General features: G+C 43.3%; 1 protein-coding gene across 1 annotated transcript in view; it reads left to right on the top strand.

Annotated features, from left to right (window-relative positions):
• Positions 1-26,728, top strand: part of LOC117375983 (zinc finger SWIM domain-containing protein 6-like) — a 157,378-nt gene that overhangs the window by 101,718 nt on the left and 28,932 nt on the right. Inside the window, 5 exon segments of the mRNA XM_033972384.2 lie at positions 1,071-1,241; positions 5,044-5,190; positions 6,069-6,215; positions 14,186-14,446; positions 17,109-17,244. Coding sequence (XP_033828275.1) covers positions 1,071-1,241; positions 5,044-5,190; positions 6,069-6,215; positions 14,186-14,446; positions 17,109-17,244 — 862 coding nt within the window.

Genomic DNA, 26,728 nt, shown 5'->3' with positions numbered 1-26,728 from the left:
AAGATCCTACAAGAAAGGGGCACATCTCAATCTCGAGCAAAATGAGGTAGCTGTAGTATATGTAGTATGTATATGACCCAATTACAAGGGGGGACAGTGGCTCAGTTGGTAGAGCATTTGTCCACTGAGCCGAAGACAGATCGGTCCACTGACCCACAGGTTGATAGTGTGATTCCAGCTTCCACAGAATACTGTCGTTGTGTCCTTGGACAAGACACTTTAACCCACCTGCCCCCAGTGTCTTTGTACACTGGTGTATGAATCTGTGTGTGAATCATAGACTGTTTAGAGGAGTTGACTGAGTGAGTGTGACGTCACCTACAAGCTCATTGAAGCTAACAGTTATAGGGGCCAATTTAGAGCCCATTTCCAACTGTAAGTATCATAGCAACCAAAGAGCCAATCTGGAGTGAGGCTGTCGAAGGTATCACCTCTTCCTGCCTGCACCGCTGGTTTGGTAGGGATGCAGGGAAGCAGATGCTTTGCTATGCTCTCAGTCAAACCTGTTGCTAACGCGAGTGGGACTGACTTCAGGGAAAGAAGCAGCCTGATTTGTCAGTTATTATATGTTAATTTACGGACACAATAGTGAAATAAAATCCCTAGAATGATGTAGAGTGGGTTAATACAAACATTTTAAGACCAAAATGACGGGTCTGAAAGTAACAGAGACAGGGGCCACAGTGTTTCAAAGTAAAGTGAATTGAAGCCGAGTCGATGGAGCTGGAGGTGGGCCCATGCTCCCTTCCTATTTGAACATGATGGCTAGCAGGTTAGCAGTGTCCATTTATATACACAGTCTGAGGTTCAAACCCAAGCTCAGTCTGCCTTTAATATTAACTGAAGATGAGGTCAAGGTTTAGTTTGTTTGTGATATCATAATTGAAAGTGTTTTCCAGCTGTTCTTCCCCGTCTGTGATTGGCTGCTCACACACCTGTTAAATCAAACCATTTCAGGCGTGTGGATGATCCTGCTTAATGCTTTCTCTAATTGTGTGTCTCTTGAGTCTGTGATAATCCCCATAATCCACTTACCTCTGTATCTCTGGTTTAACTGCTCTTCTCTCCAGAGATGCGCTCCCATCGGACTGTATTCACTCGGGCCATCGAAGCCTGCGACCTTCACTGGCAGGATCGCCATCTCCAGCACATCATCGCCAGCGACCTGTATGCCAACTACTGTTACCATGACAACCAGGAGGGCTCGCTGTTCGACGCCCGCGGCTGGCCTCTGTGGCACGGTGAGGACTGGGAAAGGGGTTATTTATTTATTTGTTTGTTTGTTTATTTAATCACCCATATTACTACTATTTTCTGAACTCTGTTCTAATGTTGTTTCCTCATCACAAACATATCTGGAGTTGTGTTTTGTTTCATTCCCATGTTTAACACACAAACCCTGCAGATTTCTACTCCCAAACAGAAAGCACTCAACACCTTGTGATGTCATTACATGTCATGTCATTGGTAATACAGGAAGTGCTTTTGAGGAGGTAACAGCATTAGAACATAGTTTTGTTTATGTAAATATGCCGGATTATAGCTACCAACAACATAACACACAAGAAGATATTTAACACAAAACAAATGGTAAAAAGTTGAATATTTTTACTTTTTGTCAATGTATTATTATGATTATGATTATGATGATGATGATTATTATTATTATTATTATTATTATTATTATTATTATTATTATTATTATCTGGGATTCACAACTAATGGTATCACCTCACCTTCGTTCACACTGCACAGGGGCACTAGACAAGGATGCCCGCTCTCTCCCTCGCTGTTCGCCTTATTCATTGAACCGCTTGCAGTAGCAATACGCCAAAATAACAGCATACAAGGAATATACGTCTCGGACACACATCATAAAATCAGCCTATATGCAGATGATATTCTACTGTACCTACAAAAACCACAGCAATCATTACACGAAACTTTCAAAATTATAAATACATTCTCATCCATATCAGACTACACTATCAACTGGAACAAATCAACAATACTCCCTCTCTCAGATGAAGGAGGAAGTTCTGCAGCTCAGGATTCATTCCCTGGTATGCACACAGGTAACATTAAGTATTTAGGCATTAACATTTCCCCCAGGCTGTCAGAGTTGTTCTCACTTAATCATAACCCTCTGCTTAAAACAATAGAAAACGACCTTGAACGATGGACAAACTTACCACTTTCACTAATAGGACGAATAGCATCAGTAAAAATGAAAATCCTCCCCAAACTGAATTACCTATTTGCAAACATCCCAGCTACACCTCCGGACAAATGGTTTCAGACACTAGACTCATTAATGATACACTTTTATTGGAAGAACAAAAAAGCAAAAATCAAACTCTCAACATTACAAAAAAACAAAGCACAAGGCGGCCTCGAAGCACCAAATTTCATCCACTATCACTTGGCAAATCAACTACAATATCTAGTTAAGTGGACAGGACAAACATACAATAATAACACATGGATTTCTTTGGAACAGTCATATTTCAAAAATCTTTCTTTGGCAGACATACCCTCAATGAATACTACTCTCAAAAAACATAACTGCTTCAAGAACACAGTCATTTCAACAACTCTGACAGCCTGGTGGAAAGCCTTAAAATTAACTAATTCTTCCACGGCACCTTGTAAATACACCCCCATCTGGCACAACCCTGACTTTCACATGAATAGTACCCCACTTCACTATCGCACATGGGAACAAAAAGGCATCACTCACCTTCACCACTTATTCCACAACAATAAATTCATAACATTTAGACAACTTATGGAACAGTTCGAAATCAACAACAATAATCGCTTTCAATACTTACAAATCAAATCCATTATCCAAAGCAAGATTAATATAACTAATAATACCCTGGATCCCCCTCAACTATTAGAAAACATAAAGAATATCAAGAAACCAAAGAAACTCATTTCCAAACTATACAAACTTATCCATTCAGACAATATAATACATGCACCACAACTCAAATGGAACACAGATATAGATACACCACCTACATACGAACTCTGGACAGAAATTTGCAAAAATACATTCTCAATGACATCCAACACTAATCTACAACTTATCCAATACAAAGTTATCCACAGGACACACATCACCCAATACAAGAAATTCAAAATGGGACTAACAGACACAGACACCTGTTCACAATGCACCATGGGAGTCACAGACACTTATTTACATGCACTCTGGGAATGTTCACCAGTTCAGGGTTTTTGGAACACAGTTACACACAAACTCACAGACATCCTGAGCTGCAGAATTCCTCCCTCCCCATCCCTATGTTTACTTGGCATTATTACAACTTTCACCATACCACCTAAATATAAAAACAGTTTGTTGACATCTCTAACTATCGCCAAGAAAATAATTCTACAAAACTGGAAATCAAAACAGTCAATAAACATCAAACACTGGTCTAACTCGCTCATCCATCACATTTCAACCTCTCAAATGACAGCATACTTTGAGGATGACATACCGTCTTTCATGGAAACCTGGACACCATTCATAAACCACTTCAATATTGTTTTCAATCAGTCATCAATATCAACAACATAAACTCCACCAATAGACTATTATAACACCATTAACATAGTAATTATGAGAATGCCACGCACACTCCTATACACACCCCCATTCCTACAAACACACACACACACACGACATTATGTAAACTTTATTACAATAATTGCAATCATACCACCACTATTGCTGTATATCACTATTATTGTTGTGTTATTGTTTTCATTGTATGTACACGTTTCTATTGTTGCTGTCACTACTATTATTGTCATTATTATTGCCTTATTCATTAACTAATTTATTTATTGAATTAATTTGTGGTTCTGATGGAGATAAATAAATGGATGAATATAAACACACATATTAAAAATTAAAATAAAGAACATGAATTATTAAATAATAATTTAAATATACACACATATATAATATATATATATATATATATATATATACAATAATAACAATTATTAATCACAATAAATTAATTATTAATCAATAATAATAATAATTGACAACAAATACATAAAAAAGATTAGGGTTAGCAAGGAATGGGCGCGTTGCTAGGGGGTACTGCCCCTTGAGTGCGGGCTCACCAAAACCTTGCCTCTTTTAATGCATTGTACAGGACACGCATGCACACACATTTTACATTTAAATCTAAATAACCAATACCACCATTAGGACCACAAAACTAACATAGAGCAATATTGACCAACACTGAGTATGACAGCAATAATAAAACCTGTTATCGTTATCTTTACTTTTATTATTAATATTATTAGTATTACTTCTTTATCTCCGCACACACACTCATACACTCACCCCCCCCCCCCCCCCCCCCCACACACACACACACACGCATACTTACAAAGAAAACCAACCAAGACAGAATAATGCAGGGTACCGTACTGTACTCCCCCCCCCCCTAACACTTTTACACATCAACACAACTTTCTCTGTAAATAGTAAGCTGTAAATATTGTATGTGTTTCTATGTCACTGGGTGTTCTTCAAAATAAAAATAAAAAAAAAAATAAAAAAAAAAATTATTATTATTATTATTATTATTATTATTTTCTTATGAGAACAAACTAAAAAGTAATAATTTATCCCTAAAACAGAGTGCAAATACATGTAAGTTTTCTATTGGAAGGTTCACCACCCACTTGTCTCCATGGCGATATTATTGCTTTACCATTAACGTTCCACCGTATGACATTTAACTTTTCTAGCTCCATGGAGACAGGTAAGATATGTCACCAGGTCGATTTACAGGTGATAAAAACACATGAATTGAAATAAATGTCATGCTGTGGAAAGGTGGTAACGTCTCCCTGGAGGCAAGCAGCTGGTAAACTGTCCATTAGAAAAGTTACACAGTGGAGCTTTGATTGTATCTCCCTAATATTTGTAGAGGTGTTTGTTTCAAAGTGCAAAGGGGAGGCACAGTTTCCATAGCTTTATGCTGGCGTCTGCTGTTTGTGCAGAGCATGTACCCACGGCCTGTGCTCGAGTGGATGCCCTGCGTTCCCACGGTTACCCCCGGGAGGCGCTGCGTCTCGCCATCGCTGTCGTCAACACTCTGCGGAGACAACAACAGAGGCAGCTCGACCATTTTCGCCGACACAAAAAAGGTACGACGCCAATATGGTTCCTGTTTATGTTCCAGGATTTTACATAAGCTGTGCTAGGTTCATTTGTACAGCACCATTCATACACAGAGCTATTCAAAGTACTTCGCAGAATAAGAGACATTAAAACCACAAACACATAAAAATAAATAAAAACATTATAAAATTAACTTAAAAGAGAAGAGTTCTGTGAAGATTTAAAGTATTAGAAGCTTAAATATCTCATGAAACGTCTCTTTTAATGGCTGTGTTCACTCTTCAAAATCACACATTAAAACTGGAACAAAATGTGGGACTAAACCTGGACTAGAACAGGACTTAACAGGACCAAACCAAGTCTGCATCAGGACTTAACTGGTCCCCAACCAGGACCAAGCCAAAGTGTGAAGTGAGACTCAGTTAGAGCAGCGTTCCCCCAACCCAAAAGTCTGTTGTTTTCTTAGGGAAGGCACTTCTCCCACATTGGTCAGTATGAAAGTGGTGCGTCAGTGAATGCTGGTGGTGAGAGGGGTCGATGGTGCAGATTAGCAGCCTTACTTGCGTCAGTCTGTCCCAGGGCAACTGTGGCTACAACAGTATCTTACATATTTTCATCGCTGTTTTTTTAAATTTAGGATATTAACTGTTTGTAGTAATAAGTTATAAATAAACCAGAAGAAATGTACCAGTGAGTAAAAAAATAAATCTACTTCTGAAATGAAATAATGATGTACACAACTCACACTCGACAATGGCCATTTTATTTCTCATCAAAATAAACTCCATTCCTTTTTCCCACTACATTTCTTCACTTGTTTAGTCCTCTTTGTGAACACTGCTTGAATGTGTTTGTATTTGTTTTGATGAAAACCCGGTGTAATTTTATTTTCTGTCTTGTATAGAGCTGCTTCAAAAGGGACACACTTCGATCACCAACATGGAGGGCTGGGTGGGCCACCCGCTGGACCCCATTGGGACCCTGTTCAGCACCCTCACTGAGTCGGGGCGAGGGGGAGAGGAGGGCGCTACCACCTGCTTAGACCTGTCAGGTAAAGCTACCACACAAACTATGAATATTAAATAAGACCTATTCTTCAAACTGTTCTTTTCAGAGCTTTTAACCATGTTCTAGTTGGTTTTTCTCACTGAGCATCTGAAGTTGTATTTGGAGTGATTCATGTTTGAGTAATCTTTGATCTCTTATTTTCAAGACGTCTTTTGTCAATCTTCTCCTGTTTTCACCTCCACCACTGTGATGTAGGAACTTCCTTCTCCAGTTTTATTTTCTTAACCGGGATACTCATAGGATTCAGCAGCGACGCGTAGTCATTTTGGTACAAATGGAAAAAAAATGGGCCGCTCGCTACTGTGATGTGCAGCTATCCATAGGGGGCGCCGACTGCATGCAGTGCTTTGTTGTGATGACATTTACGGCGATGTCAGCTCCCATTGGGCACCGCAGTTTTCTAACGTGGAAGTCAGCGGACTTGCTTCTTTTATTAAGTCATTATTAAGTTATAGATGAATATTGTGATTTAAAATGTGCAAATTAGAACAGCATGATCCACAGGTGTCAGAGATTATAACTATAGGGCACACACAAGCACAATAGGACTGACTTAAAGTTAAGGTTGTTTTGTGTAGTTTAAAAACATTTTGGAAAACAAATGCAAAATGCTTATAGTGCATCATACACGATATTAAAAACAAGCACATAAAAAAACAATGGAGAGACATTACAAAACACTGAACTATTAAGAAACATATTGAGACAAGCTAAAAATATTAAGTTACTAAAAATATTATAACAGCATGTAGTTATAAGGCATGGAGAGTCATCTTGTTATTGTAAAAGTAGTATAATTCATAAAAATGACTCCTCAGAAATGTAGTTAACATGTTCAAATCAAAAATGAATTTTAAATAAAACCTGTTGTGCTTGTGTCTGCTCTGTAGTCCTAATCTATAACTCACATGTATCACTGATTAAGAAAATAAAACTGGAGAAGGAAATGTGTGCGTCACAGTGTGTGTGCCCCTCCCCGAACCGCCACCTTAACGTGGTGGAGGGGTTTGAGCACCCGAATGATCCTGGGAGCTATGTTGTCGGGGGCTTCATGCCCCTGGTAGGGTCACCCATGGCAAACAGGTCCTGGGAGACGGGTCTGACTAAGAGCGGTTCAGAAGCCCATCATGAAGAGAAATCCAACGAGGCCGTTTACGTCGCCCAGACTGGCGTTACCGGGGCCCCACCCTGGAGCCAGGCCGGGGGTGGGTGCTCGGCAGCGAGCGCCTGGTGGCCGGGCCTTTCCCCACGGGGCCCGGTCGGGCCCAGCCCGAAGAAACGACGTGGGGCCGTCCTCCCGTGGACCCACCACCTGCGGGAGGAGCCATGAGGGGCGGGTGCGGAGAGATCCGGGTAGCAGTCGAAGGCGGGGACCTCGACGACCGGATCTCCGGACATGGAGACTAGCTCTGGGGACATGGAATGTCACCTCGCTGGGGGGGAAGGAGCCTGAGCTTGTGCGGGAGGTTGAGCGTTACCGGCTAGATATAGTCGGCCTCACCTCCACGCACAGCTTGGGCTCTGGAACCCATCTTCTTGAGAGGGGTTGGACTCTCCATTTCTCTGGCGTTGCCTGCGGGGAGCGGCGGCGAGCTGGTGTGGGCTTGCTCATTGCCCCACAGCTCAGCCGCTGCGTGTTGGGGTTCACTCCGGTGAACGAGAGGGTCGCGTCCCTGCGCCTTCGGGTCGGGGACAGGTCTCTCACTGTTGTGTCGGCCTACGGGCCAAACAGCAGTGCAGAGTACCCGGCCTTCTTGGAGTCCCTGGGAGGGGTACTAGACAGTGCACCAACCGGGGACTCCGTTGTTCTCCTGGGGGACTTCAACGCCCATGTGGGTAACGACAGTGACACTTGGAGGGGCGTGATTGGGAGGAACGGCCTCCCCGATCTGAACCCGAGCGGTGTTTTGTTATTGGACTTCTGTGCTAGCCACAGCTTGTCCATAACAAACACCATGTTCGAGCACAAGGGTGTCCATCGGTGCACGTGGCACCAGGACACTCTAGGTCGGAGGTCGATGATCGACTTTGTTGTCGTGTCATCTGACCTCCGACCGCGTGTCTTGGACACTCGGGTGAAGAGAGGGGCTGAGCTGTCAACTGATCACCACCTGGTGGTGAGTTGGATCCGCTGGCGGAGGAGGAAGCCGGACAGACCTGGCAGGCCCAAGCGTATTGTGAGGGTCTGCTGGGAACGTCTGGCGGAGCCCGCCGTCAGGGGGGTCTTCAACTCCCACCTCCGGGAGAGCTTCTCCCTGATCCCGGGGGAGGTTGGAGACATGGACTCCGAGTGGGCCATGTTCTCCACCTCTATTGTTGATGCGGCTGCTCGTAGCTGTGGTCGTAAGGTCTGTGGTGCTTGTCGCGGCGGCAATCCCCGAACCCGGTGGTGGACACCGGAAGTAAGGGATGCCGTCAAGCTGAAGAAGGAGTCCTATCGAGCCTTGTTGGCTCGTGGGACTCCTGAGGCAGCTGATGAGTACCGGCAGGCCAAGCGTGCCGCGGCTCGGGCGGTCACAGAGGCAAAAACTCGGGGTTGGGAGGAGTTCGGGGAGGCCATGGAGGAGGACTATCGGACGGCCTCAAAGAGATTCTGGCAAACCGTCCGACGCCTCAGGAGGGGAAAGCAGTGCTTCACCAACACTGTTTACAGTGCGGGTGGAGAGCTGCTGACCTCGACTGGGGATGTTGTCGGGCGGTGGAAGGAATACTTTGAGGATCTCCTCAATCCCACTGTCACGTCTTCCGAGGAGGAAGCAGAAACTGGGGACCCAGAGGCGGACTCGTCCATCACCCTGGCTGAAGTCACTGAGGTGGTTGGCAAGCTCCTCGGTGGCAAGGCTCCGGGGGTGGATGAGATCCGTCCTGAGTACCTCAAGTCTCTGGATGTTGTGGGACTGTCTTGGCTGACACGTCTCTGCAACATCGCGTGGCGGTTGGGGACAGTACCTGTGGAATGGCAGACCGGGGTGGTGGTCCCTCTGTATAAGAAGGGGGACCGGAGGGTGTGTTCCAATTACAGGGGAATCACACTCCTCAGCCTTCCCGGTAAGGTCTATTCCAGGGTACTGGAGAGGAGAATCCGACCGATAGTCGAACCTCGGATTCAGGAGGAGCAGTGTGGTTTTCGTCCTGGTCGTGGAACACTGGACCAGCTCTATACTCTCCATCGGGTCCTCGAGGGCTCATGGGAGTATGCCCAACCAGTCCACATGTGTTTTGTGGATCTGGAGAAGGCATTCGACCGTGTCCCTCGTGGTGTCCTTTGGGGGGTGCTCTGGGAGTATGGGGTCCGGGGCTCTTTGCTAAGGGCTGTCCGGTCCCTGTATGACCGGAGCAGGAGCTGTGTTCGCATTGCCGGCAGTAAGTCAGACCTGTTCCCGGTGCATGTTGGACTCCGCCAGGGCTGCCCTTTGTCACCGGTTCTGTTCATTATATTTATGGACAGAATTTCTAGGCGCAGCCAGGGGCCGGAGGGGGCCTGGTTTGGGAACCACAGGATTTCATCTCTGCTGTTTGCAGATGATGTTGTCCTGATGGCTTCTTCAAGCCAGGACCTGCAGCAGGCACTGGGGCAGTTTGCAGCCGAGTGTGAAGCGGCTGGGATGAGAATCAGCTCCTCCAAATCCGAGGCCATGGTTCTCGACCGGAAAAAGGTGGTTTGCTCTCTCCGGGTGGGTGGTGAGTCTCTGCCCCAAGTGGAGGAGTTCAAGTATCTCGGGGTCTTGTTCACGAGTGAGGGAAGGATGGAGCGTGAGATTGACAGGCGGATCGGTGCAGCGTCTGCAGTGATGCGGTCGCTGTATCGGTCCGTTGTGGTAAAGAAGGAGCTGAGCCGGAAGGCGAAGCTCTCGATTTACCGGTCAATCTACGTTCCTACCCTCACCTATGGTCATGAGCTTTGGGTAATGACCGAAAGGACAAGATCGCGGATACAAGCGGCTGAAATGGGCTTCCTCCGCAGAGTGGCCGGGCGCACCCTTAGGGATAGGGTGAGGAGCTCGGTCACACGGGAGGAGCTCGGAGTAGAGCCGCTGCTCCTACACGTTGAGAGGAACCAGCTGAGGTGGCTCGGGCATCTGCTCAGGATGCCTCCTGGACGCCTCCCTAGGGAGGTGTTCTGGGCATGTCCCACCGGGAGGAGGCCCCGGGGAAGACCCAGGACACGCTGGAGGGACTATGTCTCTCGGCTGGCCTGGGAACGCCTTGGGGTCCCACCGGAGGAGCTGGAGGACGTGTCCGGGGTGAGGGAAGTCTGGGAGTCCCTGCTTAGACTGCTGCCCCCGCGACCCGGCCCCGGATAAGCGGAAGAAAATGGATGGATGGATGGACAGTGTGTGTGTACCGTTGGAGTTGAAAATGGGGGTAGATCAGTAAAATGGCATCTTGAAAGTAAGAGATTAAAGATTACTCAAACATGAATCACTCCAAATGCAACTTCAGAGGCTCAATGAGAAGAAATGACTAGAACGTGTATTCTGACCAAAAAGCATTTAATATCATGTTTACATTTTGTATGTTTGTTCTTAATCCACGTATGCAGTCAGAAAGCAGAATGAGGTGACTTTACTTTTGGGCTGCCATATCCAAAGACAAAAAATCAGTTTGAAATAAACCTTAAAGACTTTCTATGATGTGACATTTCATCAGTATTCGGAGGTTGCAACTCCCGGTTATAGGTGACGTTTTGAGGACTGTTCACCATTTAAAAGATGGGATATTTTACTTTAAATTGTTAATTGCTATGGTCTTAATTCTCATAGACTGTATAAAGAGGTGGACTAAGTGAGTGTGACATCACCCATAGCGTTCGGTTCCAGTCAAATGTTCTCATTGAGGCCAGGAGTTATAGGGGCCAATTTGGAGCTGAGTTCCACCCGCGAGTATCATAGCAACCAAAGAGCGAATCTGAAGCTAGACTCTTGAAAGTAGCGCACAATCCCGCCCGCACCGCTGGTTTGGCAGGGAGTGGGTTCTTAGCAACACTGTCAAAAACCTGTTGCTAACGCTAGAGCTAATGACCTTGGAGAAAGAAAGCACCTAATTTGTCTGTTATTAGTGTTTATATTTTGATTTATGGACACACTAATGAAATAAAAGCACCGAGATCACGTAGAGTGGGTTAATACGAACATTTTAGGACCAAAATGACAAGTCTGACAGCAGGAGTTGCAGAGAGACGGGCCACAGTTTTTCAATGTAAAGTGAATTGGAGTTGATGGAGCCGGAAGCGTGCCCACTTCCAATTTGGAAAGTGACAACTAGCAGGTCAGCTATGTCCATTTATATATACAGTCTATGCTAATTCCTCTTAATTCTGAAATCCATGCATAGGAATAGCTAAAGGCCTCCCAGGTGCAGTTGTGATTATATTGTAAATGTAATCCCGTTGGAGAGTTCAACTTAAAATAAAACGTTTTATGAAGTTATTCCTGAGTTGTGCTACAAATGCCCTTTTCTGTATAAATTTGATTATACAAGTTTTATTCTTTGGCCAGTGACTCATTTCACATTATAATATGACTTTGAATTGTGTTGGCGTAGTTCTTCTTCTTGACGTAGTTGTGATGCAGACAGCGGCCGAGAGTTGGGCTCATTCCAAATTCACCTTGTCTTATCTCCTCCATTTTAAACGTGCTTCCCCCATACTGCTCCGGCTTGGCCCTCATTGGCTCCTCCGCTCACAGAAATAGCCTCTCCTCTGAGGTAGCAGCTTAGACCGGAGAATGTTCCAGAGGTGTTGAGCTGTACTTTGGGTGAGCATTCTGGTCTTAGGTTTTTTATGGGAAGAAAGAATAGAACAAAGAACTGACCAAACATAGATGGAAACAAAAAATAGACAAATCAGATCTCATTTGGACATGTAAATGAAACAGCGTCCAGCTCATGTTCTTTGGTATAATCATTCCATCTCTCCCAGTGGAACACAAACCTAACTCAGGAATCAAGATTTCACAATATTGAACCATAAATGAGAACAATCGCATCATCTCTTTGGTAAAGGTTCATTTTGTCTTCAGTTCTAAACCATTTAAAAATGTTTCTTTGTGTCAAACCAGAGAAGTTTGTTTACTTGCTGTTCATTAAAAAGGGTTTTCAAGAAGTCCGCCTTATCAGTATCCAAATTAAGCTTTTACAGTTTAGTATTTTGTCCCCACACTATTCCTGTCAACCCGAAACATTAGTAATAGGCTAATCCTTAGTTTTGTGGTTCTGACCACACCTAATTTTCTGTTCCTGACCGGTGGTCCCAACGGTATTAAACGATGGATGAAATGTAAAGCTCACTCGTCACAGGAAGAGGTCAAAGGTCATGGGGTCTTTATAATGTAACAGCAGGAAACAAGCTCGTTCAGACCACAGTCATAGTTAAGTTTGTTTGTTGCTCTCACAAACCTATACATGCAATTTTTATAAACAATTAATTCTATGTATGTTTCAAAGACATGTGCACCACTCTTTGGCTGGGTCTTGGTCCATTCAGTTCTTTTATAATTGGACGAAGATAGCACGATAATGTGATTTATTCCACAAATTATGCCTTTATAACACATATGTCAAACTCAAGGCCCGGGGGCCAAATGCGGCCCGCCACATCATTTTATGTGGCCCGCAAGAAGGTAAATTAAGACTTGACTGTCATTTTAAAATAAGTCTTTGCTGCTTTAATGTGTGCATTGACAATAAACTAATGAGATTTTCCCAACAAGTGACACTGAGAAATATTTGCAAATAATCATCCCAAATTGTTCAGGAAGAAAAAAATTGTCAGCGTGGAAGACAGTTTCAAGGTGCTAAAGATGAATACAAGTTTGTGCTTTAAGGAGAAAATCTGTATGTTTTGTGTGTTATGAAGCGGGGTCGGTACAATCTACATCGACATTTTGACACCAAACAGAGAGCTAAGTATGAAAAAGTTAGCCTTCAAGAAAAACAACAAATTGTCCAATAATTAAAAGTTTAAAAAAGGCTGTTTTTGAAGCAGTGCTGAAGGTGTACTCTGACCAGATACACACTTTTAAAAATGTCAGTTTACCAGGAAATACACAGTTACACGGAGTTACACAGAAACGTAATATTTGCAACCTGAATAAATAATAAATACAGAAACAGTTATTTAACAAGATTAAAAGTAGTTACATTTATTTTACATGACATTTGTTTACATTTAGTGACATTTATCCTGCTGCACAGTTACATCTGGCCCTTGATGGTGGCCATTTTGCTGATGTGGCCCTCGGTGAAAATGAGTTTGACACCTCTGCTTTATAAGATGCTTTATGATAGGATTAATGAGAAAGAATACAATTATCTTTTCCAGAAATGTTCCACAGTATGGCATTAAACTATTTTTCATTTATTTAAGTACAGCTGTTTGCAAATAAATAAATAAGAATCCACTCTCCACAGAGACTTTGTGTCCTAGTGATGGTAAATAGTAAACGTTCACATTTTATATATCGCTTTCCCACCTTCAAGGCTCAAAATGCTTTACATCAAGGAAACACTCACCCATTCATACACCAGTGTACACAGACACTGGGGGTGAGGTGGGTTAAGTGTCTTGCCCAAGGACACAACAGCAGCAATCATCTGTGGGAGCTGGAATTGCACTGCCAACCTGTGGGGTCTGTCAGCTCTACTAATGATGTTTGTGTCGATAGCCGAATCAGTGAACAAACACTCTACCAACTGAGCCACTGAGCTACTGTGATAGATAAGTTAAGATAAGTTAAGTGGAACATTGTAGTCAATGCATTAAAACGTCTTGAGATTTTAGTCAGTGGAACAGTTTTAAACCTGTTGAAGAATTCTGTGTAATACCTCAGCTGCTCAGGTCTGATCCATAGAAGTAGGCTCCAGTGGGACCCATCCTATTGTTGAAGAATTGTCACCACTGATCTTTACAATTAGCCTAAATGACAACTATCTCTCCCTGTCTCCTCTCCTCAGACTGTTCCAGTGTTGTGAGCAGGGCGGAGCTTCAGCGGTTGCCCGTGCAGCGGTTACTAGGAGACGGCGAGTCATACGTAGCCTTGGCAGTGGAGACGGCTCTGATTGGCTTAGGGCAGCAGAGGGTGATGCCTGATGGGCTGTATGCCCAGGAGAAGGTGTGTCGCAACGAGGAGCAGCTATTGGCCAAGCTACAGGAAGTGGAACTGGACGATGCCCTGGTCAAGATCTTCCGAAAACAAGCCGTCTTTCTACTGGAGGGTGAGAGAGACTTGATTTCATTGTGTTCACATGTTTTTGATAAAGGGCCCATGTTACACTATTCTCTGATCTAGGCATAGACTGTATAAAGAAGTGGACTAAGTGAGTGTGACATCACCAACAGTGTTCGGCTCCAGTCAAATGAAGCTTATAGAGGCTAGCAGTTACAGGGGCCAATTTGGAGTTGAGTTTTATATTTGGAATTCCAACCACGAGTATCATACCAACTAAAGAGCCAATCCAGAGTGAGGCTGTTGAAGGTAACACCCCTTCCCGCCCATATCGCTGGTTTAAAAGGGAGCAGGTGCGTAGCAATGCTGCCAATCAAACCTGTTGCTAACATTAGCAGGAGCAACCTCAGAGAAAGAAGGCTCCTGATTGTCTCTTATTTATGTACATATCTTGTTTCATGGACATAATGGCAAAACAAAGACCTTAGGATTATGTGCAGTGGGTTAATATGAACATTTTAAGACCAAAATGATTAGTCTGAAAGCAGCAATTACAGAGAGAGGGGCCACAGTTCTTCAATAGAGTGAAGTGAATTGAAGCCAGAGTCGAGGGAGCCGGAAGCGCACCCATGATCACTTACTATTTGGAACTATAGCTGTGTCCATTTATATATACAGTCTATGGATCTATGTTAAAATGTTCATTTTCAAAATTTGCCTGGGGTCCACAACACACGTTTCTTCACTTCTTCTTTACGAAGATGTAAGTCTGGTCACTGTCAAATCTTTTAAGTTCGGATGGACGAGATGGGTGATTGATAGGTTGATTAGCCAATCAGGGACATGCATGGTGCTTCTGTATCAAAACAAATATGGCTGATTTCTGCAGAATCAGCAAGTGAAGCTTAAACACTTAATCTGAGAAGACAGAAAAGTGACTTTATTTCTAAATTATGGTGACCAATGAGCCCCTTTGTTTCACATGTGTCACTAAAATAAACAAATCTGATCCAGGAAATTTAATCCTAGAATCAAGTGTTGGGCGGTTCTTCCATATAACAGTTTTTATGAAGTTTAAATATGTGTACTGTAGACTGTATATATAAATCAACATAGCTAACCTGCTAGCCGCCAGATACTCCAATTCACTTTTTATTGAAATACTGTGACACCTCTCTGTAACTGCTACTGTCAGACGCATCATTTTGGTCATAAAATATTCGTATTAACCCGTCCATAATATCCATATGTGTCCATAATTCAAGATATGAACATTAATAACACACAAATCAGGCACCTTCTTTCCCCAGGGTCATTCCCACTAGTGTTAGCAACAGGCTCTTTGGTTACTATGGTACCTGCAATCAGAATTCCAAATATGGAACTCAGCTCCAAATGCCCCTATAACTACTAGCCTCAATGAGCTTCATTTGACAAGAGCCGAACACTGTGGATGCCACACTCACTGAGCCCACTACTTTATACAGACTATGGTGTTATGGTGTTTTGGTGTTTCCTGGTCTGGGTGGGGCCTTGCAGTTCGGTTTGCATGTTATCCACATGTATGTTTTGAGTTAGCAGGTTTCACCTTGTGGCCTGTAAGTGGCACATGCCCAAAAACCACACACTGCCACTTTGAAGAGGAAAAACCCACTGGCTTCTGCTGCGTGTTTATTATCCTTTCATTTTGTGGTGCAGAGGCCGAGCTGCTCTGGTCTGACCAAAAGAGACCAAAAGAGAACTTTACGCAGTAACACCCAAGACAGAGAGCACACACACACATACAGAGCACACACACATAGAGTAGACACACACAGAGCACACATACAAAGCACATACACACTTCTGAGAAACGTCTTGAGATTTTAGTCACCAACACTGAATTTCTTTTAACCTTGTCACATGTCACTCATTCTATGCAGCGCCTTTTCTATAGCCCAAATATTCAGACCCTTGAACCTAAACACTTCTATCTGAACTCATATTTGTCCCCAGAAAGGAGGGAGGTCTGAGTGTGTGTACAGATTTTAGTCCCCATCATTTGATGATTACCTGCCCGCAGACCTCTGCTTAGGGGAAACCAAGGAGGGGTTAGGCCCATAGCCCCACCCAACCAGGACCACCCACCTCTGCTCAGGAGCTAAGGGAACCCCAGGCCTCAGGGCCTCAGGGCTGTGGTGGGGCCGGGGGCCTCTGGCGCCCAGGCGACCCCCTCTGACTCACAGCCAGTTGGGGTTTAAAATAACTACCAGAGACTAAGAGGAAGTGAGGGGTAGAGGGAGGGGTAAGAGAAGAGAGAAGCAGAGGGAAGGACAAGAAAGAAGAGAGGAGCAGAAGGAGGGATAAAAGAGAATAGAGGAGCAGAGGGAGGGATAAAAGAGAAGAGAGGAGCAGAGGAAGTGGTAAGAGAGGAGAAGAGGGAGGGATGAGGGTGGTGCTAGTTTCTTTGGAATTGCTGTTCCTTTGGTTGTAATATAAACAGACATCTATCTCCTTTTTATTTGAGTGTGTGGCTTTAATTGAAACCACAGAAAGTTACAGAGTGTGGCTTTAATTGAAACCACAGAAAGTTGCAGAGTGTGGCTTTAATTGAAACCACATTCTTCTTCTTTCACCCGAGGCTTCATTTAGAATATTCATTTAAAGCTGTATGTTTTGCATGTTTTCTTGTAATGTATCTAGTATTTTGTAACCTGTTTCTCTGTTCACAGCCGGGCCGTACTCTGGTCTGGGGGAGGTGGTCCATAGAGAGAGCGTTCCCATGCACACATTCGCTCGTTACCTGTTCACTTCGCTCTTACCTCATGACGCCGAGCTCGCCTACAAGCTGTCGCTTAGAGCCATGAGGTAGGTCTCTGTTTTACATGTGAACTTCTGTGGCTTTGGTTTAAAAAACTCACTACACAAAAGGGGCTAGCTAGCAGGGTTTAAAATAACTTGAATTCAGGGTTCGTTTTGTCCACTAAAAAAACGCAAACAAGGATAAACAGGTGAAGTGGAGACTAGATCCAAAATCCCATTAATTGTGAAAATCCCAGAAGTCCCCAAACCAGGCTGTATACAAACTTAACCTATAAGAAATGTATTTGCTTCTAATGCAAAATAATAATAATAATAATAATAATAATAATAATAATAATAATAATAATAATAATAATCAGTTTAAAACTATCTTTCAGAAATAACAAAAATAACATAATATTATTAAAGGTCCTATATTATGCAAACTTGACTCTTGTGAGCTTTAAGCCATGTTTAAATGCTGTTATCTCCTCAAAAATATACCTGGAGTTGTGTTTTGTTTCAGTCACACATGTTTGAGTTACTCTTTATTATTAGTCTGTCTACAGCTCCAAAACTCAAAATGTTCTGTTCCACCTTGTAATGTCATGAAGCATTAGTTTTCAAGTTAACAGCTCCTTTTACCTTTAGTTCAGTAGAGAGTGGTAATTCCAGGGCTGAAATGATCCAAATTATTCTAGTGAAAGTTTATGGAGTTTAAAAATACAGTGGAGCACTTCCTGTATTACCACATGATGACATCACAGGGTGGAACGGAGTGTTTTCAGAAGAACTCAACCTAAATATGCATGTATGAATGAAGCAAAACACAATTCCAGGTATGTTTGTGAGGAGGAAACAACATTAGAATGTAGATCAGAGACTAGTGTCATATGGGACATTTAAATACTTGTTTTAAGTTTTTAATTTCTGCCCTTAACAGTATTTTAGTTTGAGCATTTAGTTAGAGAATATCACTGCCAGTTTGTTGGACTCTTTAAATCCTCATGTTGAGGCAGCATCTGTTGATACTTTTAAAAACATTAGAAACTGATTCTAAATTAATTTTAATCTCAGTTTTCAACATTTGCAAATGTATTCATCCCCCTGGAACATTTTCACATATTGTCACATCACAACCACAAATTTAAATACATTTTCTTAGCATTTTATTTGAATCAGCAACACAAAATGGCACACAAGTGTGAAGTGGAATATTTTACAAGATTTCAATTTATTTATTTTTTTAAATTAAAAAAGCGTGTAAAAGTATTTAGCCCCCTTTTTCTTGAGTGCAACCAATTGCTTTTAGAAGTTGCCTGATGTTTTAGGAAAAATTTAATGTTGACCTAATGACTAAAAAGACTCCACCTGTGTGTAATCTTATCTCAGTATAAATTGCCCAAGAAGTGTGCTGTAAAGGCCACAGAAGTTTGTTAAGAGAGCGTTGGGGAGCAAACCACAAAATGAAGTCAAAAGAGCAAACCAAACAGGTCTGAGACAAAGTTGTGGTGAAGTTTAAAGCAGGGCTTGGATCTAAAAAGATTTCCCAAACATTGAACATCTCAAGGAGCACTGTTCAATCCATCATCCAGAAATGGAAAGAGTATGGCACAACTTCAAACCTACTCAGATATGGCCGTCCACCAAAACTTACAGAACGAACAAGAAGAGCACTCATCAGAGATGCAGCCAGGAGGCCCATGGTGACTCTGGAAGAGCTGCAGAGATCCACAGCTGAGGTGGGAGAATCTGTTCACAGGACAACTATTAGTCGTGCACTACAAAAATCTGGTCTTTCTGGAAGAGTGGCAAGAATAAAGCCATTGTTGAAAACCATCCATAAGAAGTCTTGTTTACAGTTCGCTAGAAGTCATTTGGAGGACACAGCAAACATGTGGCAGAAGGTGCTCTGTGTGGCCTAAAAGCAAAACACTACATGTGGACGAAACTAACACTGCACATCACTCTGAACACACCATCCCCACAGTCAAACATAGTGGTGGCGGCATCGTGGTGTGGGGGTGCTCCCGATCCTAAACATAAAGCCATAGCGGATGATTTAAAGCAAAACATATTCATGTGTTAGAATGGCCCAGTCAAAGTCCGGACCTAAATCCAATTCTGAAAACTTTTTGTATTTTTTTTCCTGGAATTTATGTATAATTTTCTTTCTACTTCACACCTATGTACCATTTTGCGTTACTTATTCACATAAAATGCAAATTAAAAAATATTTAAATTTGTGGTTCCAGGGGGATGAATACTTTTGCAAGCCACTGTACATTCACATTTGCACAGACACCACATGAACATGGAATCTAAACTGTGATGAAACCAGGACTAAACCAGGACCAAACCGGGTCGGAACCAGAAATAATGCAAGACTGAACCAGGGCTGAACCGGGACTAAATCAAGACTAAACCAGGACCAGACCAGGAATAAACTAGGACTAAACAAGGGCTAGAACAGGACTAAAACAGGACCAGATCGAGCCTAAATCAGGATTAAACCAGGACTAGACTAGACCAGACCAGGACCAGACCGGGGCTAGGACCAGACCGGAACTAAATCAGGACTAAACCAAGACTAAACCAGGACCAGACCAGAACCAGACCAGGACCAGATTATACCAGTTTCTCTAATAACGAACAACAAAATTATAGTATTTAAGAAGACAAGACCCTGTGTAGTAGTGGTAGTAGTGCTAGCTCTGGTAGTAGTAGTAGCAGTAGTGGTAGTAGTAGTGGTAGTGTATGTGTGTGCGTGTGTGTGGTTTGATGTTGTGACCAGTGGGAGTGGGATCAGTGAATATTAATTATACTAATGAGCCTCTAATTAATGTGTCTGTAATGAGGAGCAGCACACACACGCGCACGCACACACATGCAAACACACATGGAGACACGCAGAGACACACATGCACACACACAGGGCCACACACATGTACACAGACACGCACATGCACAAATATACAGACACCTACACACATGCAGACACACATACACAGGGCCAGAGGGATATGGCGTTTGTTCTGTTGTACAAAGCTTTGGCGCCCTTAGTCTCCTCTGAAAAAAAAAAACGATGAGTAAATTAACTAGAAGTGATGTGTTTAAAGTGGTAGACTCATGTTGGATAAACAGGAGGAGAAGAAGAAGAAGGGCAAGCTAACTAACAACCTACTAGTATGAAGAGGGCAAGCAAAGTAATAGAACTACAGTGGTCCCTCGCTATATTGCAGTTCACCTTTTGCGGTCTCGCTGTTTCTGATTTTTTGTGTGCAATTTTGCTTTTTTTTTTTTACAGTGTTTAAACATGTTTTGTGTTCTGCATCCTAATACGGACTGTAAACCATTGTTAATTACCGTAAATTTTGGACTACAGAGCGCACCTTGATATAAGCCGCACCAGCTAAATTTGAAGAGAAAATCAATTTTGTACATATATAAGCCGCACCTGAATAAAAGCCGCAGGTTTTCATATTGTAACATGAGATATTTACACAGAAAGACGGTGCACCGACACGCTTTTTTTAAACTGTGCCTGAAAATTGGAACCAACACGACAACAACACGGGATGAACACATCTGCAGGTTTAGAAAATAAAGCTGCACCAACACGGAAAATCTGCTTTTATTTCCTCTGAAAACTTTTGTCGTCTTTTTACATTGACCAAGTTGGATTCATTGATGTCGAGCTCACGTGCAGTGGCTCTATTTCAGGGGTCGGCAACTCGCGGCTCCGGAGCCGTATGCGCCTCTTTCAGCCTTATACTGCGGCTCTGCGTGGCTTGGGAACTGACGCAGACACAGCTCACAGTCCTGCGTAAAGAGCCCTGATTTTCAGACGCTGTGCGCACAGGGGTCAGGAGCAACTTTGGCCCGTCCCTAATGACACACTAATAAGCTCGTCCGTAGATGTATCATGAAAATCCTGCTGGAAATCGCCACAGAAATCTATTTGATGTAGTAGCAAGTATATTATCTGCTCTTGTATCCGCGGTGACGTATCACGTATAACACATCAGACACGACGCACAAAAGTAGAGCCACAAGCGAGTGAAAATGAGCCAAAACAAAAGTCTTTGGAGATCTTTTTAACAAAGGGGAAAAGGACAACTGAGGAGCCAGAAGAGGAGACTACGACCTCCAAGAAAAAGAAAGATAAATTTAACAGACAATGCCTACTTAAAATCTGGGTTTGTCGCTACAGGTGACTCACGCGCACAGTCCGCTCTACGTAACATACGGGAAAAGCAAATAAGGCAATGAAACCTTCAAAACTGCTTTGGCACATGGAGAATAAGCACCTGGGATTAAACGATACGCTACGAGTTTTTTTGTTGTTGTTTTTTTAAAGAAACTGCGGAGCAGAGTAGACATAATCACATAATCAGCGCGATGCATGATGCAGCGGTTTGGTGAGTTGTATTTTTTTAATGCACTTAAGTTGTTTTTGCCATATTTATCTGCCACGTGTAGAAGGCTTGTCCGTGAAAGTAAAACCTACATTATTCCGTTACATTATTGTTATTATACAGTGTTATCTTCATTTTAGATGTCAAAAAGTATTTGCGGCTCCCAGTGTTTTATTTTATGTGGAAAGTGGGTCCAAATGGCTCTTTGCGTGTTAAAGGCCGACCCCTGCTCTGTTTCCTTTCTGTTTCTTTATCTTAAAAACTGCATCATATCCATTTCATGATGCGCAAAATGATCGTTCAAAATCAAAACTAGTGAATTCTTCAGAGCAGAATCTTTCCCCACGTCTGTCTCACTTTTACGTTTACAGCTAGAGAGCGCCCCCCAGGGGCCGTTATCCAGTAAAATTCCATATATAAGCCGCACTGCTGTAAAAGCCGCAGGGTTCAAAGCGTGGAAAAAAAGTAGCGGCTTATAATCCGAAATTTACGGTAATCTTCTTCGTGCCGTGTCTCCTGTACAGTACAGAATGCGTTCAGCCAAATGTATGTAACCTTTGATTTATGTACTGATGTTGTACTTATTTTATTAACAATGCAGTTTATTTATTATATTATGTTGGATACATTATTTACTTTCTTCATAATAATATTGGTTCCTACCTATTGTTGCGGTACAGCACATTATAGGAGCGCACCGATGTAACGAGTCAACGAGCAAATAAAGATTAGCTGAACACTGTCCTGCTGTGTTGGTCTATTAAAGCAAGGAAGACAGCAAGAAAATACATCATATTAAATCTAACTGTAACCCGCCAAACCACCGCCCTCAGAGACTGGTGAGAACAATATATTAGGGTTACATTTACATACATTTTCTATTGCAGTGTGACTCTGAAGTGCTGTATGTTTGCAAGTTTTCTCCCTGACAAAACCCACAATGTTGAAACGTTCTACACTGACAAATTACAAAAACGCTTTGGATTTAAGTGTTTCTCTGCAGATACCGCTGGAGCAGAAGCGGATATAAACAACAGATTTAAAGAGATCATTGAGGAAGGGGGACATAATATATGAAGGTTTGAACTTTAAGAGTGTTTAAACAAAAGAGAAATGTGAGAAAATGTTAATGCCTGTCTGAGAAAAGTGTATGAAGTGTATGGTGAGGGGTTTTACAGCCTTAAAACATATATAATAATTGTAAAAAATAAAGCTGACTACTTCATGGATTTTGCCTATTGCAAGCTATTTTTGGAACATAACACCCGCGATAAACGAGGGACCACTGTATCTTATTTTTTTTAAGAGGGGGTATTTTACTTCTATGGGGTATTAAAGAGGGTGTATTTTACTTCTATGAGGTTTTTAAGAGGGGTTATTTTACTTCTGTGGGGTATTAAAGAGTCTCCCCTCCCTTTGCTTTCTGTGCAAGTCACTCCCCCTTGAGCGCTGTGACTAGCGTGTATCCCACTAATGAAACTACAGCACATCACATCAGGTTTGTGATGTTATAGTTAAGGATGGGATGATATACGATAATATCACTAATCACGATAATAAAGGTAAACAATTAATCGTTCGTGGCATTTTTTAATAATCGTGATCATCACACACAATTATAATCGCTTTTACAGCACCAAACTGCCTCATGTTTGCAGTTTCAATACAATGTTTAGATGTTAGTTGTGGTGTTTGCTCACAAGGGGGACCTCTGTCAAAGCAATGACACTTGTTAATTCTGTGCATATTGGGCAACACAGTCATCGCTGTCTGAACTATATTCTGCCCAATATCAACAATGAACAAAGTCTGATCCATAACTCTCCACAGGAACGGGCCAGAGTGCACCTCACACATGCGTACAGATGAGATGCTAATGTGTGTATATCTTATATTTTTACCTACAATAATGCAAACTGCAGAATAAAACAACACCTTTCAAACGATAGACAAATGAAGTCTAATTCATACAGCTGAACACAAAGGTGCCATGGTTCAGAAACAAAACTAACAATTACACACGATATATTTTAACTACAATTGTGTTAATAGCAGAATAAACCATGCTTAACGATCAAGAACAGCATCCAATCCATCAAAAAATAAGATCCTTTACTCCTGAGTCCACTGTAGAATCACTCTTTGCCACGAACCACTCCAGCATAACTTGTACAAACATCCACAGTGTTTTTGATTGGGTACTTCCTTTGTTTTGTCCATTTCGTTTTGTTTAAAACGCAAAACAACTGTGTATAGAATGCGCCATTATGCACAGATTTCTGCATCCACTCGGCTTTGGCCGTGTCCCAGTTTGCCAAAGTGCCCTTAAATACACCGTTCGAAGTGTTCGTCGAAGGGCACTTGCATCACTTCCGGCACGACAAGAGCTGTCCCATTTCTACAAGAATGGAGAATACACTGAGGAGTACACATTTTCAGCCGGGTACGTGTGTTTACAGAAAACCATGGCATGCCATACATCGTCATGTTCCGCTCATTGGCTATAAGGGTAAAATGTCCCTAAACGTGTGTAATGTAATTGGTTGATTGTACAAGGGGGAAAGTGAGGTCAGTCATCTGTAGCAATGATTCGCTGTCTGGGGCTCCAGTAACCCAGAACCCCCACTTTATTGTTATTGCTAACACATTTGTTTAGCACTAAGGAAGATAGTTGGCACTGTCAGAGGTTTATTGTGCCTGAAATTGACAAAAGAAATGTAAAAAAGTGACATAATTTCACATTTGGAATACTTTCCTGCAGCATATTGGAAATGGAGGATCTAACTTATTTTGTGGAGATAATTTCTTGATTGGATTATATTCTCTGGACCTATATGGAACAGATGGGACCAACTTTATAGGAATATGTTGATGTTTGAGAGAACCAGAGCCCTCAAAGGTAATCATGAGTCTAAATTTTAATATCGTCCCATCCCTAGTCACAGTATAGTGTTTTGTATCAGGCAACATACCAACATACCAGATATAAGATTACTTTTATCCTCGTCTAGTCATAATTCATGAAGTAACAAAAATGTAAACTTGTATTGTTGCTTCCTATTTTTATTCTATCCAACAACAGCGCCCTCATTTGGGCACATGACTTTTGTTTCCACAATGCCCCTTTCGTAGTTTAATAAAACAGTAAAAGCAAAAACATCTAATTATAAATAATCCCTCCTGTCTCTCTGTAGTGTCTCTGGAGGAGGAGCTGTGGACTCAAGGTGTCCACATGTCCACTCCTCCTCCTCTTCCTCCTCCTCTTCCTCCTCCTCCAGCTCTATTTCCCTGAGTTGACCTCTCCTCGCTTTGCCTTCTTTCTCTCTTTCTCTTCTCTCTCCTTCTCCCCATCACCTTCACTGGGTGCTTCCTCCTTCATCTCTCCCCTTTCTCTCTCGCTCTTTCTGTTCTCTTCATCTTTTTCTCTCCATCCTCTCTTCTCTCTCTTCTCTTTTCCCACCTCTCCACTCTCTTCTCTCTCTTCTCTTTTCTCACCTCTCCACTCCCCCCCCTTTCTGTTTTCTCTCCCTCCCTCTCCTCCTTCCAATGACTTCCCCAGTCTCACCCCTCCCTCTGTCCAGCTCCGCCGTGGTTCACTGGCCCCCTCTCCCTCCTTCCCTTTCTTTGATTCCACACCAGCTCCTGGGGTGTGAATCGTGTGCTTTAGTATAATCTGTACTCTTGTGTAGCTGGTGGGAGCTGGAGGTGTGAGCTCGGCACATAATGAATGTGTGTAATGTAGCGTAGTGTAAAGTGAGAGTGTGTGCGTCCTGCTCCCACGGGACCCGCTCTGTTAAATATAGAAGAAGAAGAAGACTTGACAATACATTTATTTTGTTCCACTTGTCAGTTAAAAGAAAATGTTAAAATCAAACAACATAGTCACACATCCAGCCCCACCAGTTTGCTGCACGTAAACTCCACCTTGAGCTGTGCCCCCACCAGGAGCTCCGGGTCTGTGCAGCCTGAGCCGGCCATGTGGTTCCTCTGGTTGAGCCACATGCTCATTTTTGCCTGACCCAGGATAAAGTTTATTAAAACAACAGTTCTGCGTTTGGCCACAGAAAACGTGGGTCCAAACACAAAGAGCTCCAGGATCAGTGCCTGTCTTAAAGTCTGCAACCAGTGTTACAAGAGACTGAAGAGGGAAGCCAGCCAAGGACAAGACAACCACAGATGTTCAAGTGTCTCTTCTCCTTGGCAGAAGGCACAGTGGCTGTCTGATCTTGGGTCAAAGTGGGCTACATGTCTGTTCGTGGCCACCACCCGCCACTGGAGATCCACATAGCGTTTCTCCACGGGAGGACGGTACAGGGACCTCCAGTAGCCTCGTGGAGAAGAACCCGGGGCCAAAACACCCGACCACCTGGACTCCAGGACACCAAACAGCTCAGCTCTGTGGAGTACTTTGATGCACAGAATATGAAGGTCCTTCTTCTCTACTGCAGACATCTCTGGGAGGACAGGGGAGTCAAAAGGTAGCAGGCCTCAGTTGTTGTTCCATGATCCTCCGGCGGCCCGCACACACAGCGAGGGAAAGGATCCTGGCTGGACAGGTGGAGATTGGCCGTAGAGCCCCAGTACCTCTCTGAAGCGCACAGGGAGTCTGCGCTGCACCTCCCACAGCAGCCTCTGCAGCACCCGCTCAGACCTCACCCTAGTCTCCTGGCTCAGCTGGGCTGCACTCTTCCAGCCTTGCTCAGTTCTCAAGTCCACCAGCTTTGTGAGCCCTGCTGCCACAAAGGCCGTCTCATGTGGGTAGAGTCCAGCAGGCTGCTCCTCACCACAGGGTTAAAAAAACAGTGGCTCCTGCCCCACACGCCCATATGGCTCCTCTCTAGAGCACTTCAGCATCAAGCTCCAGGCCTTCAGCACCAACTGGTAAAACCCTGAAGTCCCAGACAAGTCTGCTGCCTTCAGGTCCAAAAGGAACAGGTGCTTATCATAACCCAGTCCTCCCACTCACCGCAGCAGGACAGCTGCCATCTCTGTCCACAGTTGTTGGGGGCCACAGAGGAAACGCTGAGCTGTCCTCAGGCGGAGTGCCACCTGTCTACTGGAGATATCCACTAGCCCCTGTCCTCCCTCCTCCACAGGTAGGCACAGCAACGCAGCTCTCAGCCAATGATAGC

Source organism: Periophthalmus magnuspinnatus, chromosome 9 (genome assembly GCF_009829125.3).
Source record: "Periophthalmus magnuspinnatus isolate fPerMag1 chromosome 9, fPerMag1.2.pri, whole genome shotgun sequence".
Classification (NCBI taxonomy): Eukaryota; Metazoa; Chordata; class Actinopteri; order Gobiiformes; family Gobiidae; genus Periophthalmus; species Periophthalmus magnuspinnatus.
This window is presented reverse-complemented; position numbering and strand designations above follow the sequence as displayed.